The sequence below is a fragment of the Panthera pardus genome, unplaced genomic scaffold, assembly GCF_024362965.1.
Source record: "Panthera pardus isolate Hobbes unplaced genomic scaffold, ASM2436296v1 HiC_scaffold_22, whole genome shotgun sequence".
Classification (NCBI taxonomy): Eukaryota; Metazoa; Chordata; class Mammalia; order Carnivora; family Felidae; genus Panthera; species Panthera pardus.
In genome coordinates this window covers 23,379,055-23,401,522 of record NW_026526788.1, presented here as the reverse complement: position 1 = coordinate 23,401,522, position 22,468 = coordinate 23,379,055, and the positions used below count along the sequence as shown (strand labels likewise).

The 22,468-nt window shown below is 42.0% G+C and overlaps 1 protein-coding gene across 2 annotated transcripts in view; it reads right to left on the bottom strand.

The window, feature by feature from the left end:
• Positions 1 to 335: 335 nt before the first annotated feature.
• Positions 336 to 22,468, bottom strand: part of ARID5B (AT-rich interaction domain 5B) — a 180,479-nt gene continuing 158,346 nt past the window's right edge. For both annotated transcript variants that reach the window (XM_019444284.2, XM_019444285.2), the window contains 2 exons: positions 9,960 to 10,158; positions 336 to 6,528 (listed from right to left, as the gene is read on the bottom strand). In XM_019444284.2, coding sequence (XP_019299829.1) covers positions 4,363 to 6,528; positions 9,960 to 10,158 — 2,365 coding nt within the window. In that variant the 3' untranslated portion in view covers positions 336 to 4,362. The remainder of the gene's footprint in view (positions 6,529 to 9,959; positions 10,159 to 22,468) is intronic.

Genomic DNA, 22,468 nt, shown 5'->3' with positions numbered 1-22,468 from the left:
CCAGGAGAGGAGCGTGGCATACAAAGGAAGTCATAGACTTAAGAGCTCTGGGTTCAAATCCTAACTCAGTTTGTTAGGTGACCTGGGGCAAATTGACTGCCCTCTCTAAGCTTTAGTTTTCTCATCAGTAAAACAGGTGTACCTGTATTCACGTGCGGGTGTGTATGTCACTTGGGCACCCAGCAAATTCTCAACAAAGTAGACACCATCATCACCATTACCAATTATCATCATCATCACCGCTATTATCCAATTTGGCGACAACGGGGTGCAAAAAGTCCTGAGGCCACAGGACTCCTCAGGAAGAAGTAACAGATTGCTCACACCCAAAAGGAAACAGATAGTAACATTTTTTATTAAATATTACAGTGGATCAAAAAGTACAAAATATCTCTTGCCTGCTATGTGATTGGGAAACTATTGGCACGTAATACAGTATCAAAAGCAGTAATAAGTACAATTTGGAAAACATACAAAATTGAGTGTTTATAGTTTTGGCTCAGCATTCTTCTGGTAGTGTTTAAACTAATGCAAAGGTTACTCAATAACCTCTCCATTGGGAAACTATGTAATATCACTGGGCCATGTTGCTATATACAAATAATCACCTTACAGAGCATAGAGGTTACATAGCTGGAATCACCAAAAGTATACAATATTTACAACACAGGAAAGTTTAAAAAAGTATAAACAGCCAAGAGATTATGCTGCTATTTTCAGACATATTTCAACCATGGGGAGACAAGCAGAATATCAAATACATCAACAGCCAACACTGGAATTTAAGTGCTCAAGATACTCATTGCAATGGTGTGGGTCTCACTGGGGCAAACTTGTTCCCATTTCTCTTTAAATCTGGGACAAGAGTAAAACTGGACCAGATGGGACTTGGCTGACCACCACCAAATGTGACTTTGTGGGACAACAAGTGAAGAGAAAAAAATGGTTCTCTTTGAAGGCACACTACATAAAATATTTTTGTGGGATCACCTCGAAATTTCCATCAGACACACCAACACAGTGAAATACAGTACTTGAGAATTCATGCACCAGGTCAGAAAGTTGTAAAGTCAACATTGAGTTTTAATAAACCCTTCTGTATATGCCCTGATAAACAAGTGAACTTAAGAGCTTCTAGCTAGTAAATAAATAAGTCAGTCCTGTGGCAAATATTACAAGTTCCAATCACTTACTAGAAGAATACTTAATTCTGAATCTCAGTTGGGCTGGGGTTTTGTTGTTGTTGTTGTTGTTGTTTTATTTTGTTTTGTTTTCTCTCTCTTTTTTTAAGTTGCCAAATGTTAAACCAGAAGTTGCATGGCAAGCTTTCTTTCTTTCTTTTTTTTTTTTTTTTAATATTATTTAGAATCTCCAAGTGTCCAGTAAATCACGGACTTAGTGCTATTTTGAATTGCAACATTTCTTGGAAGCCACACTCAGTAAATAGATTTATGACTCCACTGCCAATTAGATTCCACAGTTTCCTTTACTAAACTACCAATAACAATGCTTTGATTGCACAAAGAAAGGCTTGGGCAATTCCATTCAATAATAAGGCCCCTTGAACTCAAACAATGCAAACAAAGCCCTATTTAAGACTTTTTAAAATGTAGTTCTCAGCCAATGAAGAATTCAATGGTTTTTTTGAAAGATTTCCAAGATCTCTGTTCGGAGTTTTAAAACAAATAACACACTGCTTCTGTTGGGAATGTATACCCCCATCTCTCTTTATTTGTCCTGATGTTTTGCCGAGGGTATGAGCTTCCTCAGACAGAAACAGTGAGTCTCCTCTCGGAAGAGATGAGGAAAACAAAAGCTGGACTATGTTAACATTGTTTGAAAATGGTGTGATCGAATTCCAACATGATGAAACCAGACTGAAATCATTGTAGCAGGGAGAACAAATGCCCCATATTCCAAACGGATAGGTGAGCTCCACCAGGGACAGACGGCCCCCACTCCTTTGAGAAACAGACTCCTAGAGACCATGTGCTAGGGTCTAGCCCATGTTCTGCTGCAGAAACACTGGAGTTTCCTTTTTCTTCCATGGCCTCTGATTCTGTGACCATTCAATCTAGTGCAACTTGCTTATATGTGTCCTGGCTAGCAATTTGCCAGCTGGAATTGAGATTTTTTTCCCCCTCCATCTTGTGCAATAGCAGGATAATCTGCACTCACACATTTATAATCTATATTCTACTAGTCTATCTATGGTATATATATATATATATATATATATATATATATATATGTAAAATTCCACAGGAAGGTAAATAATTAATTGAAGCAAATGGAACTCTTAACACTAGATCTCTACATTCTTTTGTTTCCACCTTTGGATATTAAGTATGTTACATTGAATATTTGGCTTCATGTCATGGAGACGCTTCAATACAAATGTATGGCATGCATGGCTTTAAGAGCCGCAGTGTCCTTGTTTACCAGTTGTGGTTATTTTGCAGTCAAGTTACCTATTTAGAAGTTGAAAATTGTCATCAAAATTTTCATAGAATTAAATATCTCAGAGGTAAAGGACTGGTTAACTGTGGTTCTAATGTCTACTGGTAGTGTTGGGGGAGGGAAAGGTTGGCTGGGGAGTTCACCCAAGCAGTCTTATCAGCAGGGATGGGACTTGGAAAGAAAATCCACTCTGTATTGACTGACTTTTAACACACTTAGAAAATGCATCCACCTCGATGTTACATCCCAGCAGCGCATGGAATAAAGTGGCGAGAATGACCATACACATTCTCCACATCTTTTGACTGCTTGAACAACTTGGCCATTTCTTCCAACAATAAAAGAAATCGTAAAGTGGACTGTCTTGCCAGGTGGTTAAAAACATGACACGACCCACCAGATGTGCGTGCATACTCACAAAACTAACGCCCCATAAACCCAAAGAAGAGGGCTTTCTTTTGAAATGGGTAATCCAGGATGCCAATTATCCCACAGAGATGTGGCCTGGGAGGCTCTTCTTGAGAACAAGAAACCAACTTGATGAAGGCCATGTGACTACCTATTATTACTCAAAAGACCGCGACCCAGGGAAGGTATCAGGTGCCCGGGCCTCCAGCTGCTCCTTTTCTTCCGGATAGTGGGGCTCCTTCTTCTTCCCCAACCCCCTTTCCCACACTGTTTAAAGGGATCGGTGCCAACACCAATGTAAATCATTTTGGCTTCTGTTCTAATTTCTGAAATTCCTAAAATATCTGCGCAGCCCACAAATATGTCCTCTAGACTCTTGTTGTTCAGCAGCTTGCTGCCAGTGAGGTTTTTGTTTTTATGATTCCTCTGGTATGTAGGACAGTTTCACAGCCTAGATAAGGTAAGGACAATGCTCGATATTTTCACATAACCCAATACTTCAAAGCAAAGCATTTGGCCGGGTAAGCAGTGTATAAGCTCTTTCGACTATGCCATTTATGAGGAACAAAATCCTTAAGTTGCGGATCTGCAAAGGAACATTCTTTGCACTATTGTGTGCTCAACTGTTTCTTTTTCATTTGTTCCACTAGAATCAGTTGCTTCAATTTGTAAACAATAACTTTACCACCCAAAGCTGCTCAAAATGGTAAGATGTGGAAAAATTACAAACACACATCAACAACTAGGACAGTCAGTCAGCCTTTAAAAAACAAAACAAAACAAAACAAAATAAAACAAAACAAAAGACCTGCAAACAAAAGCGATACTGTTAAAAAAAAAAAAAAAAAAAAAAGGACAAGAAGGAACCGGGAGAAAATGGAACTACCTGTATATAAATTAGGTGAGCAAACAGTGATACGGGTAGTTTTAAGAAGCAAATATATACAGTCATTTTAACAGTGTTTACTTCTCTGGATTGTTTAATAGTGTCAAAATGAAAGATCTACTGAAGTTTCACTATACATTGCATTGATTGAACCTTGGAGAGTTTTGTGGGAAGAGGGGCATCCCTTGGCAAATGTTTGCCAGTCTTCCTTGCCCCTTCCTTTGAAATGCCTGCCCCTTCCCCCTTTTTTCTTTTCTTTTTTTTGTTTTCTTTTTTTCTTTCTTTTTTTTTTTTTTTTTTTTTCCCCAAATTGTTCCTGACCATCCTCAAGACGGGGTCCTCTAAATTCTTCCTGGATACACAAAAATCCCTTCACAAGACCCACATGCAAAGGGAACCATCTAGGCGCCAGGGCATCTGGGTTGGAAGGGGCTGGAGACCGACTAGCCAAGGCTGGAGTCGTCCCAGGAAAAATCAGGTATGTTCACCTCCCTTCTCGGCATGTTCAGCCCCTTTGGCTGGGACTGATCTTACCCCCGGATTAGAAGAAATACTGACTTCTAATTCTATAAGCCATCACCCCCAGGGTAAGGAGTGCAGCTCTGGGCTTACAGTTTTGTACTGGGGTGTACGGACGACAGCTGAGAAGACGGAAAGGCAGCTTGAGGATTTATAGCAGCTAGAGGGTAAATGCTGTTGTGCAAAAGGTCCCCGTACGAACTTCCTACAGGTGTGGCCGCAGCCAAGTGTCTGTAAAGCTGCTGAGAATTTGTCGGCGACGTGAAGATTCCTCTCTGCATCACAAGTGAGTGGAAAGCCAGGGGCTGCATGAGTGGAGAAAGCACGGTCTGGTTTTTCAAGTACTGCAGAGAATGGGAATAGCCGGCCGGGAGCCTGGAGTTGAGGCCCGAGCCACACAGGCTCCCGGAATACAAACCTGGGAAGATGGGGGACGAGAGCGGAAGCTTGTGGCCCTCCGATGGGCCCCCCGAGTGCGCGCTGTGTGCCGCCTTGCCGCCTTCGCTCTCCGGCTCCGAGGCCTTCTCCTTCGCACAGGCCTCCTTGGATGGGTCCAGGGGCGACACCGCCCGCGCCTTCTTCCCGGCAATCACGAGGTCCAAGTCCTCTAGGCTGCGCTTTATGGGGCGCGCGGCGCCAATGTTCTGGGGGCTCGATTTCCGGTGCAGGACGGGGTGGACCATGCCCTCGATCTTCCTGAAGTTCTCCAATCTCACGTGGTGAGGTTTTCCCGACCTGGAGAGCGATTCGGGGTACTTTTTAGGGGCCGACATGGTCATGGGCGATACCCGGCAGGCTTTGGGGTGGCAGTCTCGCCCCTGGCTGTTGAGGACCTGGAAGTGGGGGGCGCCCTTGCTCTCCTGGGGCCCTGGGGCCGAGTGCGCCAGGCCCAGGACCTTGCCCGTGGGCTTGTGCAGGTTCTTGGGAAGGCTCAGGTCCGTCGGCTGATCATCCGTGGGCGCTTCGGCCGTGGCCGACTTTTTGTCTTGCAGATGTAGCGACGCGAGATAATTCCCGTGGAGCTTGTCTTGGTGTTTGTGGGAAGGGAAAGAGCTGTTTTCTGATTCCCTGTACATGTCCCTGCAAGGGTACTTGGCTGTCTGCTCGTTGTGAAGATGGTGTTCAGTGTGTCTGTAGAGGCTGTGGAGATGAGGAGAGGAGTAGAAGTCAGCCAGGAAGCTAGGCATGTGGGAGTGAGGGAGCGCCCTTTTCTCCAGAAGCTTCTCCTTGCCCTCCTGAATTTCTTGCTTCAGGACGTAGGAGTCAGCAAGGGGGCTAAGGTGATGCTTGGAGAGACTGCAGCGGTAGGGATCTGATCGACCCAGCTTGTCATGCTTAAAGATGTCACTGATGCTCTTTCTGTCCTCCGAGGGCTTGCTTCTGAAACTCTGCACGTGCTGAATCACTGACGGCCGGCTAACAGCCATGTGGTCGGTACTCTGGCCATGGTGGGCCTGGGACAAACCCGAACACAGGTCATCCCTGGCAATGAGTTTCTTTTTGCTGATCAAAGGGGGTGGGGAGCCATAGGGGTAGCTGCCGGAGAGGCTGGCCCCACTGACTTGGGACAAAAGTTTCTTCTTGGCCAGTGGGGACATGATGCCTGGGTTGCCCCTTGAGTAGAGCAGAGGGGTGTAATTGAGCCCGTGGTTCTCATTCATGGGCCCAGTCAGGTCTTTGTCTTTGAACATGTCAAATGACTGAACCACGAGGACCTTCGGGGTCTGCTTTAGGGCATTGTGGATGTCATCGCTGCCCAGCTGGTCCACCTTCACGGTGCAGTTGGCAATGTAATCCGCCATTGCGGGTAGCTTGTCATCCTCTATCTCATTCTGGTTTGCCAGGGGTGGCTGCGTGGTGGGGAAGCCAGGGAAGGGCGCTTCTTGGAGGTCATTTTCAGGGCTCTCTGTAAAACAGCAGGGCTGGGGTTCTTGTTTCGAGTCCACAAGAGCGCTGGGAGAGGTGAGTGGCTGTTTGCCGGCCCCGGGGACAGGGGCTGGACCCCTTTCGGGGGCCGGAGGGGCACTCGGGAGTGGAGGAGGAGGCCCCTTCTCTCCCACCTCTTCCACCACCTTCTCACTGTCGGCACCTTGATCTATGTCATTGTCCTTTTCTGGGTCTGCCCTAGACCCCAGGGGCCTCGCTGCAAAATCCTGGTACCCTTCCATTTTTTTCTTCACATCTGCTGCCGGGAGAGGCTCCGTGATGCTCTTCTGATTTAAAGTCTCTTGTTCCTTCTCTGGCTCTGATGAGACCTGATAAAATATTTCAAAAGACAGTCAGAAGGAAGCCAAATGCGTTGACACATTTTGCTATGAAACAAAATATTACACGCAGCAGTTTTTCTTGAAAACAGGCTTGTCAATCAGCTCAGGGAGTTTCTGTAAAGCTTTATTCTGCCCCCCACCCATCACAGCTCTAAACAAAGAAATCTAAATTACAGAAACATGAGGGTAGATAGGCGCTCTAGTCCCTTGTGTGACACCTATCAAATAGCAAAGTGTATACGATCTTATCATTCTTTGATTCTAATATATAGGTTAATTCTGAGGTGTTTTTTTTTGTCAGATCAGTCAATTATCCAAATGGGTTTTAAATTACATGCTGCGCTTTATGACACTTTGGAGAAAGATTTTTTTTTTTGAAAGCATCTCTCTTTCAAAAACCAACCAACCCCATATCAACAACAGGCAACAAACTTCCTAGAACCCCTTGCCTTTCTTTGAGACAGCAAATCTCATCCTAATGTGTTCAGTATGATGCCTAAAATTAGCAATGCTTAAGTGTTAATTTCTACTCGGTGCCATATGACATGCAGATAATGCTAAAATATTAAAAAATTATGCGGATGCAACACCAGCCTGTCTACCTGAGGGACAGAGGACTCAAAGTCCTTCTAGGCTGCAGCAAACTATATTTCTATTAAAGCTGAAAATGAAGTTATCAAAATTCAGGCAGTGAGCACCACCACAAATGCAGCTTTTCTGTTCACTGAAATACATTGTGGTCAATGAGATGGGTGTGCGCTTTATGTGTCCCTATTGACAGAAGTTGTGGGCACAATTTGACCCATTCATTGCATTATGTAGCTGTGCAAAGTTTGACCTTAGAAGGTCATTTTAACTTTCCATCTGTGACCCAGCTGGCTGACAAGCCCTTTCAAAACTGTCACTCTGCCCTGACGTGTCTAAGAGGAGAACAGTCACAAAACAGTTGTATTGAGCTGGTCTTTTTTCCAACCCCTGCCCACCCCCCCCCCCCCCCCCATCATCTCATCCCTTGAATGTTGTTCCTCTTTGTTAAGAAAAGAAGTATCAACCACATTAACATCTTCGGGTAAGACTGAGGATGCTGGTGTAGGGGTGCACAGAAAAAATATTTTAAAGAAATCAAACCCTTTCAGAGGTATTTCTCCTTAAATCTACTTGAAGATAACTCTGTCTTTTAGGGACGTGTAAGACCTAATAGCTTTTGCTTCTCTTCTCTTTCTTTCTTTCTTTTTTTTTCTTTTTTGTACTAATAGTTGCCTTTTCCAGTACAAATATCATTACTTGTTCTACATTAACAATCATCATTGGTCCCCTGAGCTTATACATTACATGAAAATACAGAAAAATGAGTACAGCAAGGGAAAAAGGCAAATTGCATTTAAATGTCAGTTTCTGATGGGGCTGTGGTTTGAAGTAAAGCTACAGGGGATACTCAATCTCACTGAAGTTTCTGGGACCTAGGTCTTCGGTTACATGGAGTTTTATGGTTTTGTTTGTAAAACAGGTTTAGAGGGTCTCTGGAAGCTAGGCAGAAAAAAGTAAAGGACCGTTTTTCCTGGGATGGCATTTTATGATCTGCCTTGATGTGTTAAATGGTACCTTCCCACCATGCCATTTGCAATCCAATTACCTGAAGATAGTGGGTCTGACTGGAAGGGCTTTATAAGCCCTCCTGTCTCCATTGAGTTCACTGCTTCATATTGAAAACATCAAGAAAAACAACAATAAAATCCAAACTCCAAACACACAGTCACCGAGGAGAAATATACCTGGCCAAACACATGGGTCTGTGTTGGAGGTGGGCAGCAGTGCTTACTCTAAGGTCAGCCTCGGAGAGGGTATGAGAGTCCAGGTAGTTCAGATGACCTGACCATGATAACCTCTGATACTCCAACATTACAGTGCCTTGAGGCACTGGGGCCTAGGAGAAACAGGGAGCCTGAAGGCCTTAAGAATTTCTGTGATCTGGAGGGAGTCAGGCTCTATGCTTGGCAACAATCATTCCCCAAGCTGAGGGGCTTCAGGGCAGCGGGCTGAGGACTCTGCCCCCACCTCACAAAATAACCATTTCAAACTTCATCCCCAAAGTGGAGCCACTCAAAGGTCAGCTGGCCCCATGGCCTCAGTTTGTCCTCTGGTGCTTTGGCGATGCTGTACATATGGTATCTAATAGAACTCACTGATCCAAAACCCTATAATAAATCACCAGGCCAACGGGATAAAGGAAGAATGGAATGTCAGCCTTAACTTGGAATTTCCTTGCTTTTGGCCATTTATGTTGCAAGCTTGCAGATGTTTAGAAATCTCTGCATCATTCCCCCACCCCCCCCCCATTTTTTTAATTACTAAAGCTTAGAATAATTACGAAACAAAAATAAAAAATAAATCTTTTCTTGGTATTAATAATCTCTTCTTACACAGGAGTCAGTTGGGTAGGTTAATTTCTAGTTAGGAGGTTGGTGTGGTGTGTGTGTGTGTGTGTGTGTGTGTGTGTGTGTGTGTGTGTGTTTGTGTGTTTTAAGCCAGTGTTTAATTAGGGAGTCTCTTATGTGTTCATTATAAACCTGATTTTTAGGGGGTGTTTAATATCAGCACCAAAATTCCCTTTGGGGTTGAATCCTAGAACATGCTGTCTCCAAATGTGGCTGCTAATTTTTTTTTTTTTTATGGGCAGCAGGGTTTTTTATTATTCATGTTGAAACAGAGCCCAGATCAGCCTCCATGACTGGATGTATGCTGACAGTAATGGCTTCTACCAAAGGGCTGTTGGGGGCTGTGGGTAGCTGGGGCTTGTTTTAAAAGGTTCAGAAACTACCTGTTAACATGAGAGATAATAATGGTTTCAGAGGAACAATTTCAAAATTCTCCTACAAATAGTATATACTTAAGGTGTTTCTAAACTGGTTTCAACCCAAGGCTCATGCACAGAAGTCAATTATGGGAGGCAAACAAATCTCTGAGTTTTTAGGGAAGTCCTGTGGAGACATGGCATATATCATTTCTACATCCCAAATGTGCTAGAACCCACAAAGTGTGCTTTAGAGTCAGACCAACTCCTCAGATAGGCTGGCTGTGAAATGACAAAGAAGCCACATCACATAGGAGTCTCTTTGCTTCCCAGAGCTGAAGCCCTGACTCCTTCTATCTCAAAGTCAGCATTTGCTATCAGTTTTATACAGGATGTTCTCATCTTTCTAGATCCTGTTATTGGTCCATCCAGTTAATACCACGCACTGCCTTCCAGCTCCTGGGCAAACCAACAGATCCACTCTATGGGGACCCGTGGAGCTGAGATGATGTGAATTCTTAGTCTAGGGCTGTGGGTATTCAGGGACACGGCTCTGGATGCAGGGTTCCAGAAGACACAGGACAGGATGTGTCTCACAGAGGTATTTCTGTGGAGGACAGCAACTCACCTCTGATGATTCCTGGGGCTTTGGGGCATTCTCTTTTTCTTTCTTGCTCTTAGGGATTTCATGTTTGATGCGTTTGGTTCCTGATACTTTTGTTTTATTCTCATTTTCCTGTGAACTGTTCTCCTGTTTCCGAGGTTTGATTGGAGGCAGGGGTTTATCTTCCTCTCCTTTAATAAACCTTTCATATGGTAGGATTAATCTGGAAGGATATCAGAAGAGATGATCAATCTTGGGAGGCAATTCCAGGTAGCATTGATGCTACTGGGGTTTAGTTTCTTTTCTCAATATAAGCAATTTATTGAAGGACCTCATCTCCAATGACACCTGTGCATTTCTAGAAACTTACTCCACACTTCCGGGGTCTACTTCCTTGGTCAAAACCAGCACCTGGTAACTTACATACTTCCTTGCAAGACATCTTTCTGGTTTTATGAATCTATATACCAAAGATACCAATGGAAGCGTCCAAAGTTAACGTCATTATCACAGCTCATGGAACCTGGCTAAGTGCCAAAAATATTATCACAGCAATGAAAGCAAGACTAATGACAGCTGGCATTCATTTATTGCTCTGCCAACTATTATTTATTGAGCACCTACTATGTGCGTAAGTGCTCAAAGCACTGAGATATAGCAGTGAACAAAGCATTCAAAGCCCCTGACTTCTTCATGAACATGATAGTCTAAGTATGCACTAGTATGTGTCAGGTAATGTCCTAAATGCATTATATAGATTATTTCATGTTATCTCCACAATATCTTCCTGGAGTGTTACTGTAATTGTTATTATTATGATATTACTGCTATTACTATGATATTACTACTATTACTAGTACTATGATTACTATTCCTTTTTGAGAGATGAGGCAAGCGAGGCCCCAGAAAGGTTAAATAATTTGCTTAAGCATTACACCATTTGTTAGAGATGGAATTTGCACCTAGTTCTGCCTGTCTCCAAAGTTTATATTTTCATTCATGTTAAAATATAGAGCAGACACTTAAGATAAAGAGGTTAATGGGAGGCAAGCTCAGTGTAGCTGAGAGACAGCTGTCTTCTCCCGAGTTCTGAGGTGGGTGGGTGACTCCCACCCGTTTTGGGGTGCCAAACAAAAGACAGCCCCAGTGAGGAGGGCGGACAGACCACTCAAGCCACAAAAATCAGAGGGCAGAAAAATTCAAGCATTTTAATTATATAACTTTTCAAACAAAGTACATAAAATTGTTCTAAAAAGAGAAACATCAAACAGCTCTAGTTTTAATCTGTTTTCCCTTTGCGACATAGCTCTTGATCTGAAAGGGAGAAATAGCTGATGTAATTAAAAGGGATGGATTGCATTACAATCTCAGTTTCAACTGCAGTGATTAAAGTTTTTATAATGCATTTGGTATGATTAATGACTCACTGTGGGATTAATACAAGACTCAGCCTTAAAAATATGAACTTTAATACGGCAAACATAATTTGTTTTAAATAAGACAAGTTGACTCAATGAAGAAAATGTACTTGGCTTATAAACAACATAAATCTGTTCAAATATTGGGAACTCTAATTATTTTTAAACTAAGACTTCCAGGCAAAAACTTCTTTGGTTTGGATATTTGTTAGCTATCCTACAATCGGCTTCTAACCAGGCAATTTGGATCTCAGCTACTTCAACACACACAACTGTTCAGGTTTGCGAGTACAGACGTGGGGGCTTTTGTGATAATAGTTCGATGTTTAATAAAATACCAAGGAAATTATGGGAAAATGAAATCCCGATTTACAGCATATTAGAAACAAAATTCATTTACTGAGCATGCTCAGACAAGGTATGTGCAAGGAGGCGTGAATAATAGTTTCGAGTCCTCTGTCTGGCAGTGGGCCAGCCATGAAGATCAACACAGCCCGTGGGGAATAGTTATCTTCAGATCCCATTACAAACTGAGTTTAAACATGTTACAGCTGCTAAAACTGGAAACTGTTCTCTCGATGTAGACTTACTAAAATAATATATGGTTGCCAAATACCTGACTCCCACTGTAATATTACGGTTAATGTTTATATAATAAAAAGCATAACTAAGCAGAAGAGAGAAAAAAGCAATCTTGTTCATACTTGAATTTATCCCGTCTCATCTGTAAAGTCCCCAACATTACCCCGATTCCTTTTATCTGCGTGGTCCTGCCAGGGACTTGATCCCCCTTTAACATCGGCAGGTTGGGGATTTTTGTCTGGGGAGTGAAATGCATTGAATATTTTAAACGGGGGGAAAAACATTTTAAATAGACTTTAATGAAAACATATTTTTATTGTTGGGATGGATAGGTTTGTTTTACTTTTGTTTGGTTGCCATGGGAACCCAAGTAGCATTGAAGTCTGGGTATTCCAATGGTTGCTGTTTGTTGGGACCCCCTTGCCCTCAGCTTCATTCTGTAATCGCGACGGTGACACGTGGAGGAACCCTCTTCACCGGGAAGCATGACAGTGTTACCTCTGAGTGTAGGGAGAGGGTGACAGAAGGCAGAGAACTGGGTTGGAGGCACACCCAACGTGGGCCCCTCCCCTCAGGCTCTCACAGGCCCGGGCCACCCAGGCCCTTTAGCTGGGTGCCTTTAGGAGACTTTAATTTCCTTAGACAATTCTGCAGATTCAAGAAGCAGGGCGACATTTCCATTTCATTTTTTGCTTTCATTTTTTTTTTCCTTTTCTTTCTTTTTTTTTTTTTTTTTTTCTTCTTCACTCAACTCAGCAGCTGGCTGGCCGACAGCAGTAAAAAATACATTTCACTTTGCTGGTCAAAGGCCTAAAGCCAGAAGCAGGAAATCTGGAATTAAATGTTTCTTGTATCTGGAAAGAGGCATGACTAAGGTAAAACTGAATCCAAACACAAGCTTTGCTTGTTCAAGGCTTCCAGAGGGAGAGAATATGTGAGTGAGTGAGTGAGTGTGTGTGTGTGTGTAAAGGTCAATTGAGTGGTTTTTTTTCCTCCTTCTAAATCACTGAAAGATAATTATAGTGGCTCAGGGAAAAAAAGGTTCCCAAAATAAAACAAGAAAGGCAGCAGCTAAAAGGAAACAAGTAGAAATATGGCCAGCTAAGCCCCAAAGAACAGGGCACGATCTCACACAACACACAAACAATCACTGTTCATATAGTGATTTCCGTTTGGTGCGATTTTCACTGAATGTTTTTTCAGTTATCCTGTCATGGTACAACACAATTACCCCACAGGATATGATCTTATCATCTGATTATTAGAAGTTTTTACAGTACAAAAAGACGAAAGCTATTATAGGCTTTGGAACATTTTAAACGTTTAGGGTAAATGCAATACCATTAAAAACAGGTTAGCCAATATTAAGGTCAACGTTACCCAATGCAGGAAGCTGAGTAGGCTTGTTGTGTATAAAGAATCTAGTATAATGCAACATGCCTGTGCCTTGCGGATGATTATTCCTCAAATATTTGTAGTACAACAAAGATTTAATCAGTCTCTAAACTATACAGCTAAAAGCAAAAATGCACCCCAGCCCCTGAGAACTCATTACACAGCCCATCTTCAATGGGCTGCAACTCTAAGAATGTGGGTTGGGTTTTAGGTGGGTGGAAGTAATGGGGAAGAGAAGCAATATATTCATTAGAAAATCCAGAGAGATTTTTACCCCTGATCTACATCTACTCTGGGAATTGAAAGCTTGGCAGATAAATGGGCCTTTATTATTATCCAGATTTCACATTTCAGATTAGCAAAATGCTTATTTACGATGCCATTAATGGATCTGAAATAGGTAAGCCATCATGTATTAAAAAATAACATCTTTCCATAGGCATAAGATTTGTAGCAGCATGAGATTTTATTTTTCCCTAGGAATAATACAAGAATAACATTTTCCACCCCACAGCAGAAACAGTAGGGGAGCCTTTTGCTATCACCAAGATTCTTATTAAATTCAGTCACTGTGAAAGCAAGATTTTTTTTCTCCTTCTCCTTCTTCATCTTTTTTTTTTTAAATAAAGACGACTTAAAATCAACCCAAGTTAAAATTAACAAATCAATAGCATTATAACCTTGATTTATTAGCATCTGAGCCACTAAATTATCATCATACAAGAAATTGCTGGTTTGAAAAGATTTCGGCTTTGTTAAATCTCAAGTTAAATAATGGTGCTCAGTATACTAGGTTTTTAGATCTGCCTCATCTGATATTATGAAAAATTCAATACATTTCCCTACAGCAGAAGTCAGGGGTCAGCAAATCTATTACTGTAATGTAAGTAATCTGGCAACCTGCCAGCTCTTTCTCTCTTTTATTATTTTTTTAAACACCAAGGCAGATAATTTTATATTTACAAATTCTAAAATCCTCCAGGGTCCTGCCTCTCTTTCTTAACAAAAACCAGCAGCCTCACATTCAAGAAATGTATATCGCCACATGTCCTCATCATTTGCATTTCATACAAAAGAAGAAAAGACTTCATCTTTATTAGGCAGCGCTGTCCCCCTCCCTTCCCCATACTCAGACGGAAAATAATGTCAAATCTCTTTTGAACGAGTAACCACTAATAATCTTCTGTATTGATTAATGCTTGCGTGGAATGACTGAACTTTGGGGCCAAAAACATTGAGCAAACAGTGCTTAAGAGGAAAAATGAGAATCCATCTATTTATAGAGCTCTGCAAAATGATAGTATAATACTGTCTAGAACTGACTCAATCTGGAGTGGGAGAAAGAAGTAGGTAATTTATAGGGTTGTAATTGATCCTCAAACTCACCCTCGTCACTTTATAGACACTGTTATGGCATCAAACCTGTGAAAAACTCTAGGCCCAAAGATCTGCTGGTGCCCCTGGAACAGAATACCTTAGGGTCAGAAGGAAATAAAGCTGGTGTGCATGTAAGGGCCAAAATGTTCCTACTATACTTGCAGTATTAGGCTTTTACATGGCGGTAGAAAAGAAATGACATATTGGTTCCGCTGGGGCTTCGGATCTGATCTGATCCCAAATGAAGTCATTATACCTCTAAGTTGATTCCAGGGTTGATAAATTCTAAGGCTTGGCCAGACATTTCCCTTCTCAGCCAGAAATTGAAAATATAACTTCACTGTGAAGTGTGGGAAGCAATCTTTCACCAAATATGGAGCCAATAGAAGGTATATTTTTCTTTTCTGAAGATGATGTATGCACCCTTGTTAAGGTTCCAAGAAGACTAGAAAGTTTCTAATCTCACATACTGTCCACCTCTCAGGGTTCCAGACCACAACCATAAAAATGGCAGAAGGGCGTTTGGGTGATTGGTACCAAAACAAAAGTCAAAGACACAAATGTGCTATGTCAGCGTACACAGAAGTGGGATGTTTCCTCAGTGGGCACAACACTCACTGAGTACAACAGAAACTTTGTTCCTGTTCTCTTAAAAACCAAGCTCCATCTGAGAAAGATGTGGGCCCTGGGTAAAAATCTCCTCTATTTTATGGTGTGTTTCTGGAAAGCAGAAAAAATAGCGTGCAGAGTGTGAGGAGCAAAATGTCAGTAACCAAGAGAGCTGAGAAAGAGGTCTCCAGCACCCTCCTAAAACAGATGAGGAGGTGAACTAAAGGCTTTGAGCATTGAACCATGGAGACAGAGGCCATGCTGACCTGTAGGCCATGGAGAATGGTGAATGGCAGGACTCATGTGAGCTAAGAAAACCACGGGAGAATGCAGCATGGGTTCTATATGGAAGACTTAGCTTGACCGTGAGGTCACCAAGGGTAAACTGAATGGAGTGCTTTAATAAGGAAGTGGGTATAAATAGCATCATTTGTATTCTATGTAAGATACCCAAAAGCCATGTGGCCCATTATATCAACAACAATATATGGCCACTTGTCATCAGAAAAGGTCTTTCTTGGGAAAATTACCTGCCTAACAGGGCTTCATTGCCTACTCTAGAGACAACAGAAGATGAACAAGAAACTTTTTTGAAGGCATTAATACCGTCCATTTGCCCCTGGAAGTGGTGGGAGAGTTGTTTCCTAGGCCCATTAATGACTCTGACACCTTCTTCTGTGGTCCTGGAGTGCCTGTAACCCTAACTAAGTAAAAAAAGAAAAGCAAGGTACATGAAGCCTGGGCCAAGCAAGATGGTGGCTTGACTCCTATAAAGGATTGTCAATGTGAGAGAGGTTGCTCAGGGATGACAGGCCCGCTGAACTGCAGTTACATTGGTCTGTGGGGGCCTGAGGTGGGAGGATGGGGAGAGAAACTTCTGGTTATTCTTATATATTGATTAGGCATTCCAATATTAATAACAGGGACCATGTATTAAATGCCTATTAATAGGAGGTATTTGTATACCTTAAGTTCAACTATTACAAAAAGAAGTATATATAGGTACATTATTTTACCCTCATTTTTATGGATGAGGAAATGGAGGTTCAGAGTGAAATTATTAAATGACTAGTCAAAGGCATGCAGCTATTAAGTGCTAAAATTTGAGTTCAAACACAGATCTGTTTGCCTCTCTGAGCTGCCTTCATATCAGCAGGGTAACTGCACTATTATACCTTGTCTGAGAAGCACTGACACTCAGGAGATACTGAACTGATCACCCCTGGGTTAGGAGAATTCTAAGCACTTAAGGTACTAAAAAAATCAGAGTGAGCATTCTCTTTTTCTCAGACGCAACAGACCTATAAAATACACCCATGGCCATTCCACAAGGAGTCAACCCATTAGAACAGCCCTATGGCTTGGGCACTGGGCACAATGCTCCTTTTTCTAAAATACCATGACTCTTGAAAAGGTGGTGACCCTACGTGGATGAGGCCCAGCTTGATGTTGGATGGTAAGAGAAACTCAGGAATCGTATCCCTTCATGAATTCCAGCCTGGGGCACTTAATCTTACCATGTTTGAGGTTCTCATGGCCTCCCCAGTTAGAATGAAAGCTCCTCAGGGGCTTTGCTTCTATGATGCCTCCTTGCCTCTTCTAAGAGGGTCTAGACTGATGTTATCCCCATGTCTTTCACACTAAAGAAAGTTGGAATGGACTTAAGGCTGACTTGATGCCCTGGGATTAAAGTACATTCTCACAACAGAGGGCATAGACCATAAATAGCACCCAGCCCTCCACAATGTCAGCCAGCAAAGATGGAGGCAATCATTCTTCTCAATGAAAAAACAATGACTAACTCAGAATCAAGTTGCATGGATCCATTTCAAGGGCAGATGAACATTATTTCAAGAGTAACAGACAAATATAACTACAGTGTTTTCAACATAATGAGCACCCCACAAATGAAGGCAGACAGTGTCCATTATGTGAAGACAGGCAAACAACTACTGCATTTAGGTCTCATCTACGTGAGACACCATGGGTTCCAGAGCTTCTGAAATGTTCAACAATTCCCCCAAACATTTATAATTTTGATCAAACTTTGTAGTAAGTTGTATAAAAACAAAATGTTCTGAGAGGTTTTCGGTGGAAGAGTTAAGGATATATTTTAATGGTAAACAATTACATTCTTCCGTCATCTGATTCTTTTTTTCTTTCTTTTTTGGAAACATGGCTCTCTGAATTTTCAATAGTTCCTTTGTGAAGGCATCTGTTACTCACGTAATTGAAAAGATGTTTGTGCAGTGGCATGCTTGAGAGTACAGTTATTTAATCTTAATGATAAAGCCCCGAGGACAGAAAATCATAAGTAGAAACCTCTTGTTATTTATCAAAAAGAAAAGGGGCTAAGACACCTAATCTATTCTCAAATTTAAATTCATGCTTGATGAAAACTATCAATAAAACATAGGACCTGAAAAGTTTCTTAAATACTGTACCCAGGTTCAAAGGAGTGAGAAAGGGGGGAGGTAGGGTGAAAACAAAAATGAGACAATAAAGGAGACTGACAAAGAAAAACTGCTGTTTGGCAAGCTTTTTTTGGGTCAAACAAAGAACTTGCTGTAGTTTACAGCATGACATACACACTTGATTAGTTTGTGCCTGAGGGTGTTTTTACACTCGATAGTGTAAACTCCAACTTCTATTAATTACAACTCGCATTTAGAGGCAAATTTAAGAATTTTTAAATAGAGATTTTTCAAAGGCTGTTGTTTATTTTTTTTTAAAGCAGAAACCAGTTTTTCTACTCCAGGGCCTGGCGAGAGTTTTGTTTTCCTTTTTAAAAGTTTCTTGAAATATCCAGGCATTGGAAAGTTATCAGAGCATTTTAGGCATGCTGAGTGATACAGAGGGAGGCTCTTGCTTAGGAAATTATCTGACTGTCCTTTGGGGAGGAATTCTATAGGTCCCCCAGAACAAGCTTGGTGGAGTGTAGATGGAAGAGTGGCAGAAATGCCTCAGACTGCCTGAATCTCAGCACCTTAGATTTCCCAGGCTCCTGGCTGTTGATAAGAGCCAGGAGGACTTCTGTGTATTTGAGGAAAAAGGGAGTTGAGAAAGCCTGCGTGGCAGTGTTGGAGAGGTATTAATACCTGTGCCCACTGGCCAGAGCCCACATTACCAACACAGTATTTAGAAAGGAGCTGCAAGTCCAGACATTGGTCAACCCCACCATGGTCACCCATGGGTGAGGATGGGAGTGGTCCAGCCACTGGACCTCAGGGCAAGAGAGTTAACAGACACTGAGAAGATAAACTGCAAGACCTGCCTGTGGTGGATCTGATTTGAAATTGAGCCTTAGTACTCCCCTGACAGCCTCTTCCACCACCTCGTTCCCTACCTCTTTATGCCCATTTTGTAGAAGAAACTGTCCTTTTTGTTTGGATTGAAATCAATTCATTCAACTCCTAATTCCTGAGTTCCCAGATATGTTCATGATGCTGCACTGGGTGCATTGGGGAGACTCAAGGAAAGCAATACCACATGATCCTTGCTCCCAAAAATAGTATCTTTACTGTTCTTGAATTCTTCAGCTGAATATTTTAGCTGTATGTTGATCTCTGTATGTGTGATGTATGATGATCTCTCAAGTTCTAACCTAACTCTTTTAAGATCCAGTTCAAATTCTAGATCCTCCTGGAAGACTTTGGTCATTCCAGCTGAAAATTCTCTCTTCTTTCTTTCATCCCTGTTGAACGTCTTATTTGTATCTATTACTTACTTACCTAAGGTTTTTATAGCCTTAAATATTCAACTCTCTTTCATGTATGTATGAACTAAGAGTCAGATCGTATGATAAGTTAGATAAGCCAAGGATCATAGTACCTCCCAGTTCTATTGAGTTGGTAGCACTGGCCTGGGGGTGCCATACTGAGGAGAATTCTGAAGCTGAGCTTGGCCTCATGGAAAGTAGCATCATGTTCCCTTAGCGATCTCTTCCATAAATGTGGTAGGGTGAGCACCTCCTCATTGTTTGTCAACCCTACTCCAAACTCATTGGTTCATCCATTTTCATTATCCCAGAGAATGCTTTGTACATCATAGGTATTCAAAAAACACCCAATGGCTCTTGAGGACAGCAGCAAAGGAAAAAGGCAGTCAGTCAGTCACTCAAATGGCAAATCACTCCTATCCCAGAAAAAGAAAGTGGCCACTGGGAGGGGGCTTCTTATCAATTTCAAATGTAATCTCAGGCTATGTTGAAAGGCTGATACTGCTACATCCCAAGAAGTACTATATACCACATCTGGAATCGCTTTGGGTATTCTGAGTGACACAAATTGGAGGCATCTACGTAAGAGCAGGCCAACCTCGTGAAAACCCATAAATCGTGCTCTGAGGCTTGGTTGAATGGAATAGGAGGCCTTGGAGTGGGAGAGAAGCTTTGCCAAGCATGTGGCGGCCCATCACCAAGGAAATGGCACACAGACAAAGAGTCAGACCCAGAAGGTGAGGGAGGGCCAGTGGGAAGCCACAGATGGTATCTTGTTCAGCATGTGGAAGAGTGTTTAGATGAAGAGCACCTCCAACGGTGGCCTGCTTCTTTCTTGTTCCCCAACTGCAAGGCGTTGGAGCAGAGACTGGATTAGCCCAGTGCCAAAGGTAGTTCAGTCCCCACAGAACTTGGCAGCTTATAGGGTACATTTTGCCCAGGGGTATGTTTAGTTTAACTGATGTAAAATATTTTCAGAAATATTGGATCCAATATTTGCAAGTCAGGTGACTTCATGTAAAAGTTATCATGAAACCATTCAAGGTCTGACAGTACTGAGGCTGTATCTGTCCAAGACAGTGGTGTTGGCTGATCCTGCTGGGCCTCTCTGGCCTGTCTGTGTGTGCCAGCTTCCTACTTTCCTACCTGGCCACTGCACTCACCTATGCTACCTCCCCCACAAACATCTGAGTCTGTGCCCGGGGTGTGGAGTAGTGCTTCTTCAGTGGCCTGACATGAAGGACCAGTTTTCTGAGTTTCCTGTCTGTTGCTGACTGACACTGGTGTAAAATTCGTAACTCATAAAAATGAATTAGTAGAAAATGAAATTTAAGAAAGGCACATAAAACACAAGGCCCGATTTTTTATTTGTTTCAACAGACATAAAATGATTCTGGCAAATTGCTACATACGTGTAACAATGCTTATTCATAATTATTCTGTTCACAGAACACAGACAGGCCAGAAAGCCTCACTTGAGAAGCACTGGTCTAGAGGACGACTAAGGGACCTCTCAAATCTAAAATACTCTGTGATCTTGCCTGTGTCTTTCTGAATTGTGTACTGATTAACTTCAAGGGTATCAAAATGACCAAAAACATAGCAAATCATGTCCAGGACATAAACAGAACTGGAACTCACCTTACTTTACTTTCCCTTGGCTTTTTCCTCACAACATGATTAGCTGAGTTCCTTAGGACTTGATATATTTTTGGTCTTTATCTTAAAGCACATATTTATCTTACTCAAAACATGAACCTCTCTTTCTTCAGAGAGGAAAGGCTGAGGTCCAGCCGTCACTAGGGTTCTGCTCAGATGCGTCTGCTTGGGTACCACTGACCCCAGGTCACTGCAAAGGAGGCCGCCCCAGCCCTGCAGCAGGACAGTCTTGCCAGGGGAATACTTCCAGGTAAGGCAAAAGGTTAGAATTTGAAATTGGGCACTAGGTATATAAGAAGATGATGCATAATTGCTCATTTCCTGCATATAAGCACATTTGTTTATGATTTTGATTTTCTTTTTTTAAACATTTTTTAATGTTTATTCATTTTTGAGAGACAGAGAGAGACAGAGCATTAGCAGGGGAGGGGCAGAGAGAGAGGGAGACAGAATCTGAAGCAGGCTCCAGGGTCTGAGCTGTCAGCACACAGCTTGATGTGGGGCTCGAACTCATGAACCATGAGATCATGAGCTGAGCTGTAGTCGGTTGCCCAACCAACTGAGCCACCCAGGCACCCCTGATTTTGATTTTCTAAATACTCAGAAAAGCACATCATAAAGCCCTTTTGCCTCAATGCTCCTTTTTCCAACCCTAATAACAACTTCACGTGCTCCTCAGACACAGACCATGCAATGTATTCAAGAAAATTCAAACCAGTGATGTGGTATTCTATGTGAAGATTTTTTTTTCTCTCTTGTATGTGCTTAAAAAAAAAAAACACAACATTTTTCTAAAAAAGAAAACAAATCTGCATGTGAAAGCAAAGTCTTTAAAGTGAATTACTATTCCAGAAAACTAAGCTAAGAGAATGCCATAAAAAGAACCATTTCCCTTTTTTGCTCCTGTCCTGATAACGGTAACTCAGCACATCTTCAACAGAGAGAGTCAGATCAGGAGGAAAATGTTCTACTTAGTAGGGTCCTGACCAGGAGGAGCTGGGCATTTTTCTTTGCATTATAACTGATAGGAACTTTATCTATAAATCCTGGGCAAGGAATGTCCAGAATAACCACACTTCATGAGCTTTGCTGAGTTTGAGACGTCTACATAGCAACAGTCTCGCGATGGGGAACATTAATGCTTTTTATATTGGTGATCAGCTGTAACATGAGCAATTAAGTACAGTACTAATGGACTATGGCCAGGAGCCTGGTACTAATATTAAAAACTGACAGAGATGAATAGGTTTGGAAGTAAAACCAGGCTGACAAAGACATTTTTATGAAGTGCTTGGACCTCTTTGATTTAAACCAATCAGAGGCAAGTTTGGACGAGTCAGGCCTTCAGCAACAATGATGCATTCACAGGCATTGTACCATTTCTGCTGTGCCTTAAATAAAAACACTCATTGATTCTTTTCAACAACCCACACTTTCATTATTACACTCATTAATAAACCAAGAGTGCCCGAGTAACATACAAGTAATATTCACTGAGGAACTGGCTACTTTTTTCTTTTTGGAAAATGAAAACATTTACTGGAAACATGAACCACACCACACGAAAAATAAATCAGTGGATAATGCCTACTAGATCACTCATTTCTTCATCTTCTAGGAAAGCAAAGCTGGTGGTAAGCAAATAGGAAAAAGACTGAGTCTCTATACCGGAGTGAAAAGAGTGAAAAGAGTGTGACTGAATGCACAGGGGGAACTTGATCATTCTGATCTGACGGGGAAGGTTTGACAGATTTCCACGGGCATCTCCGGACTAG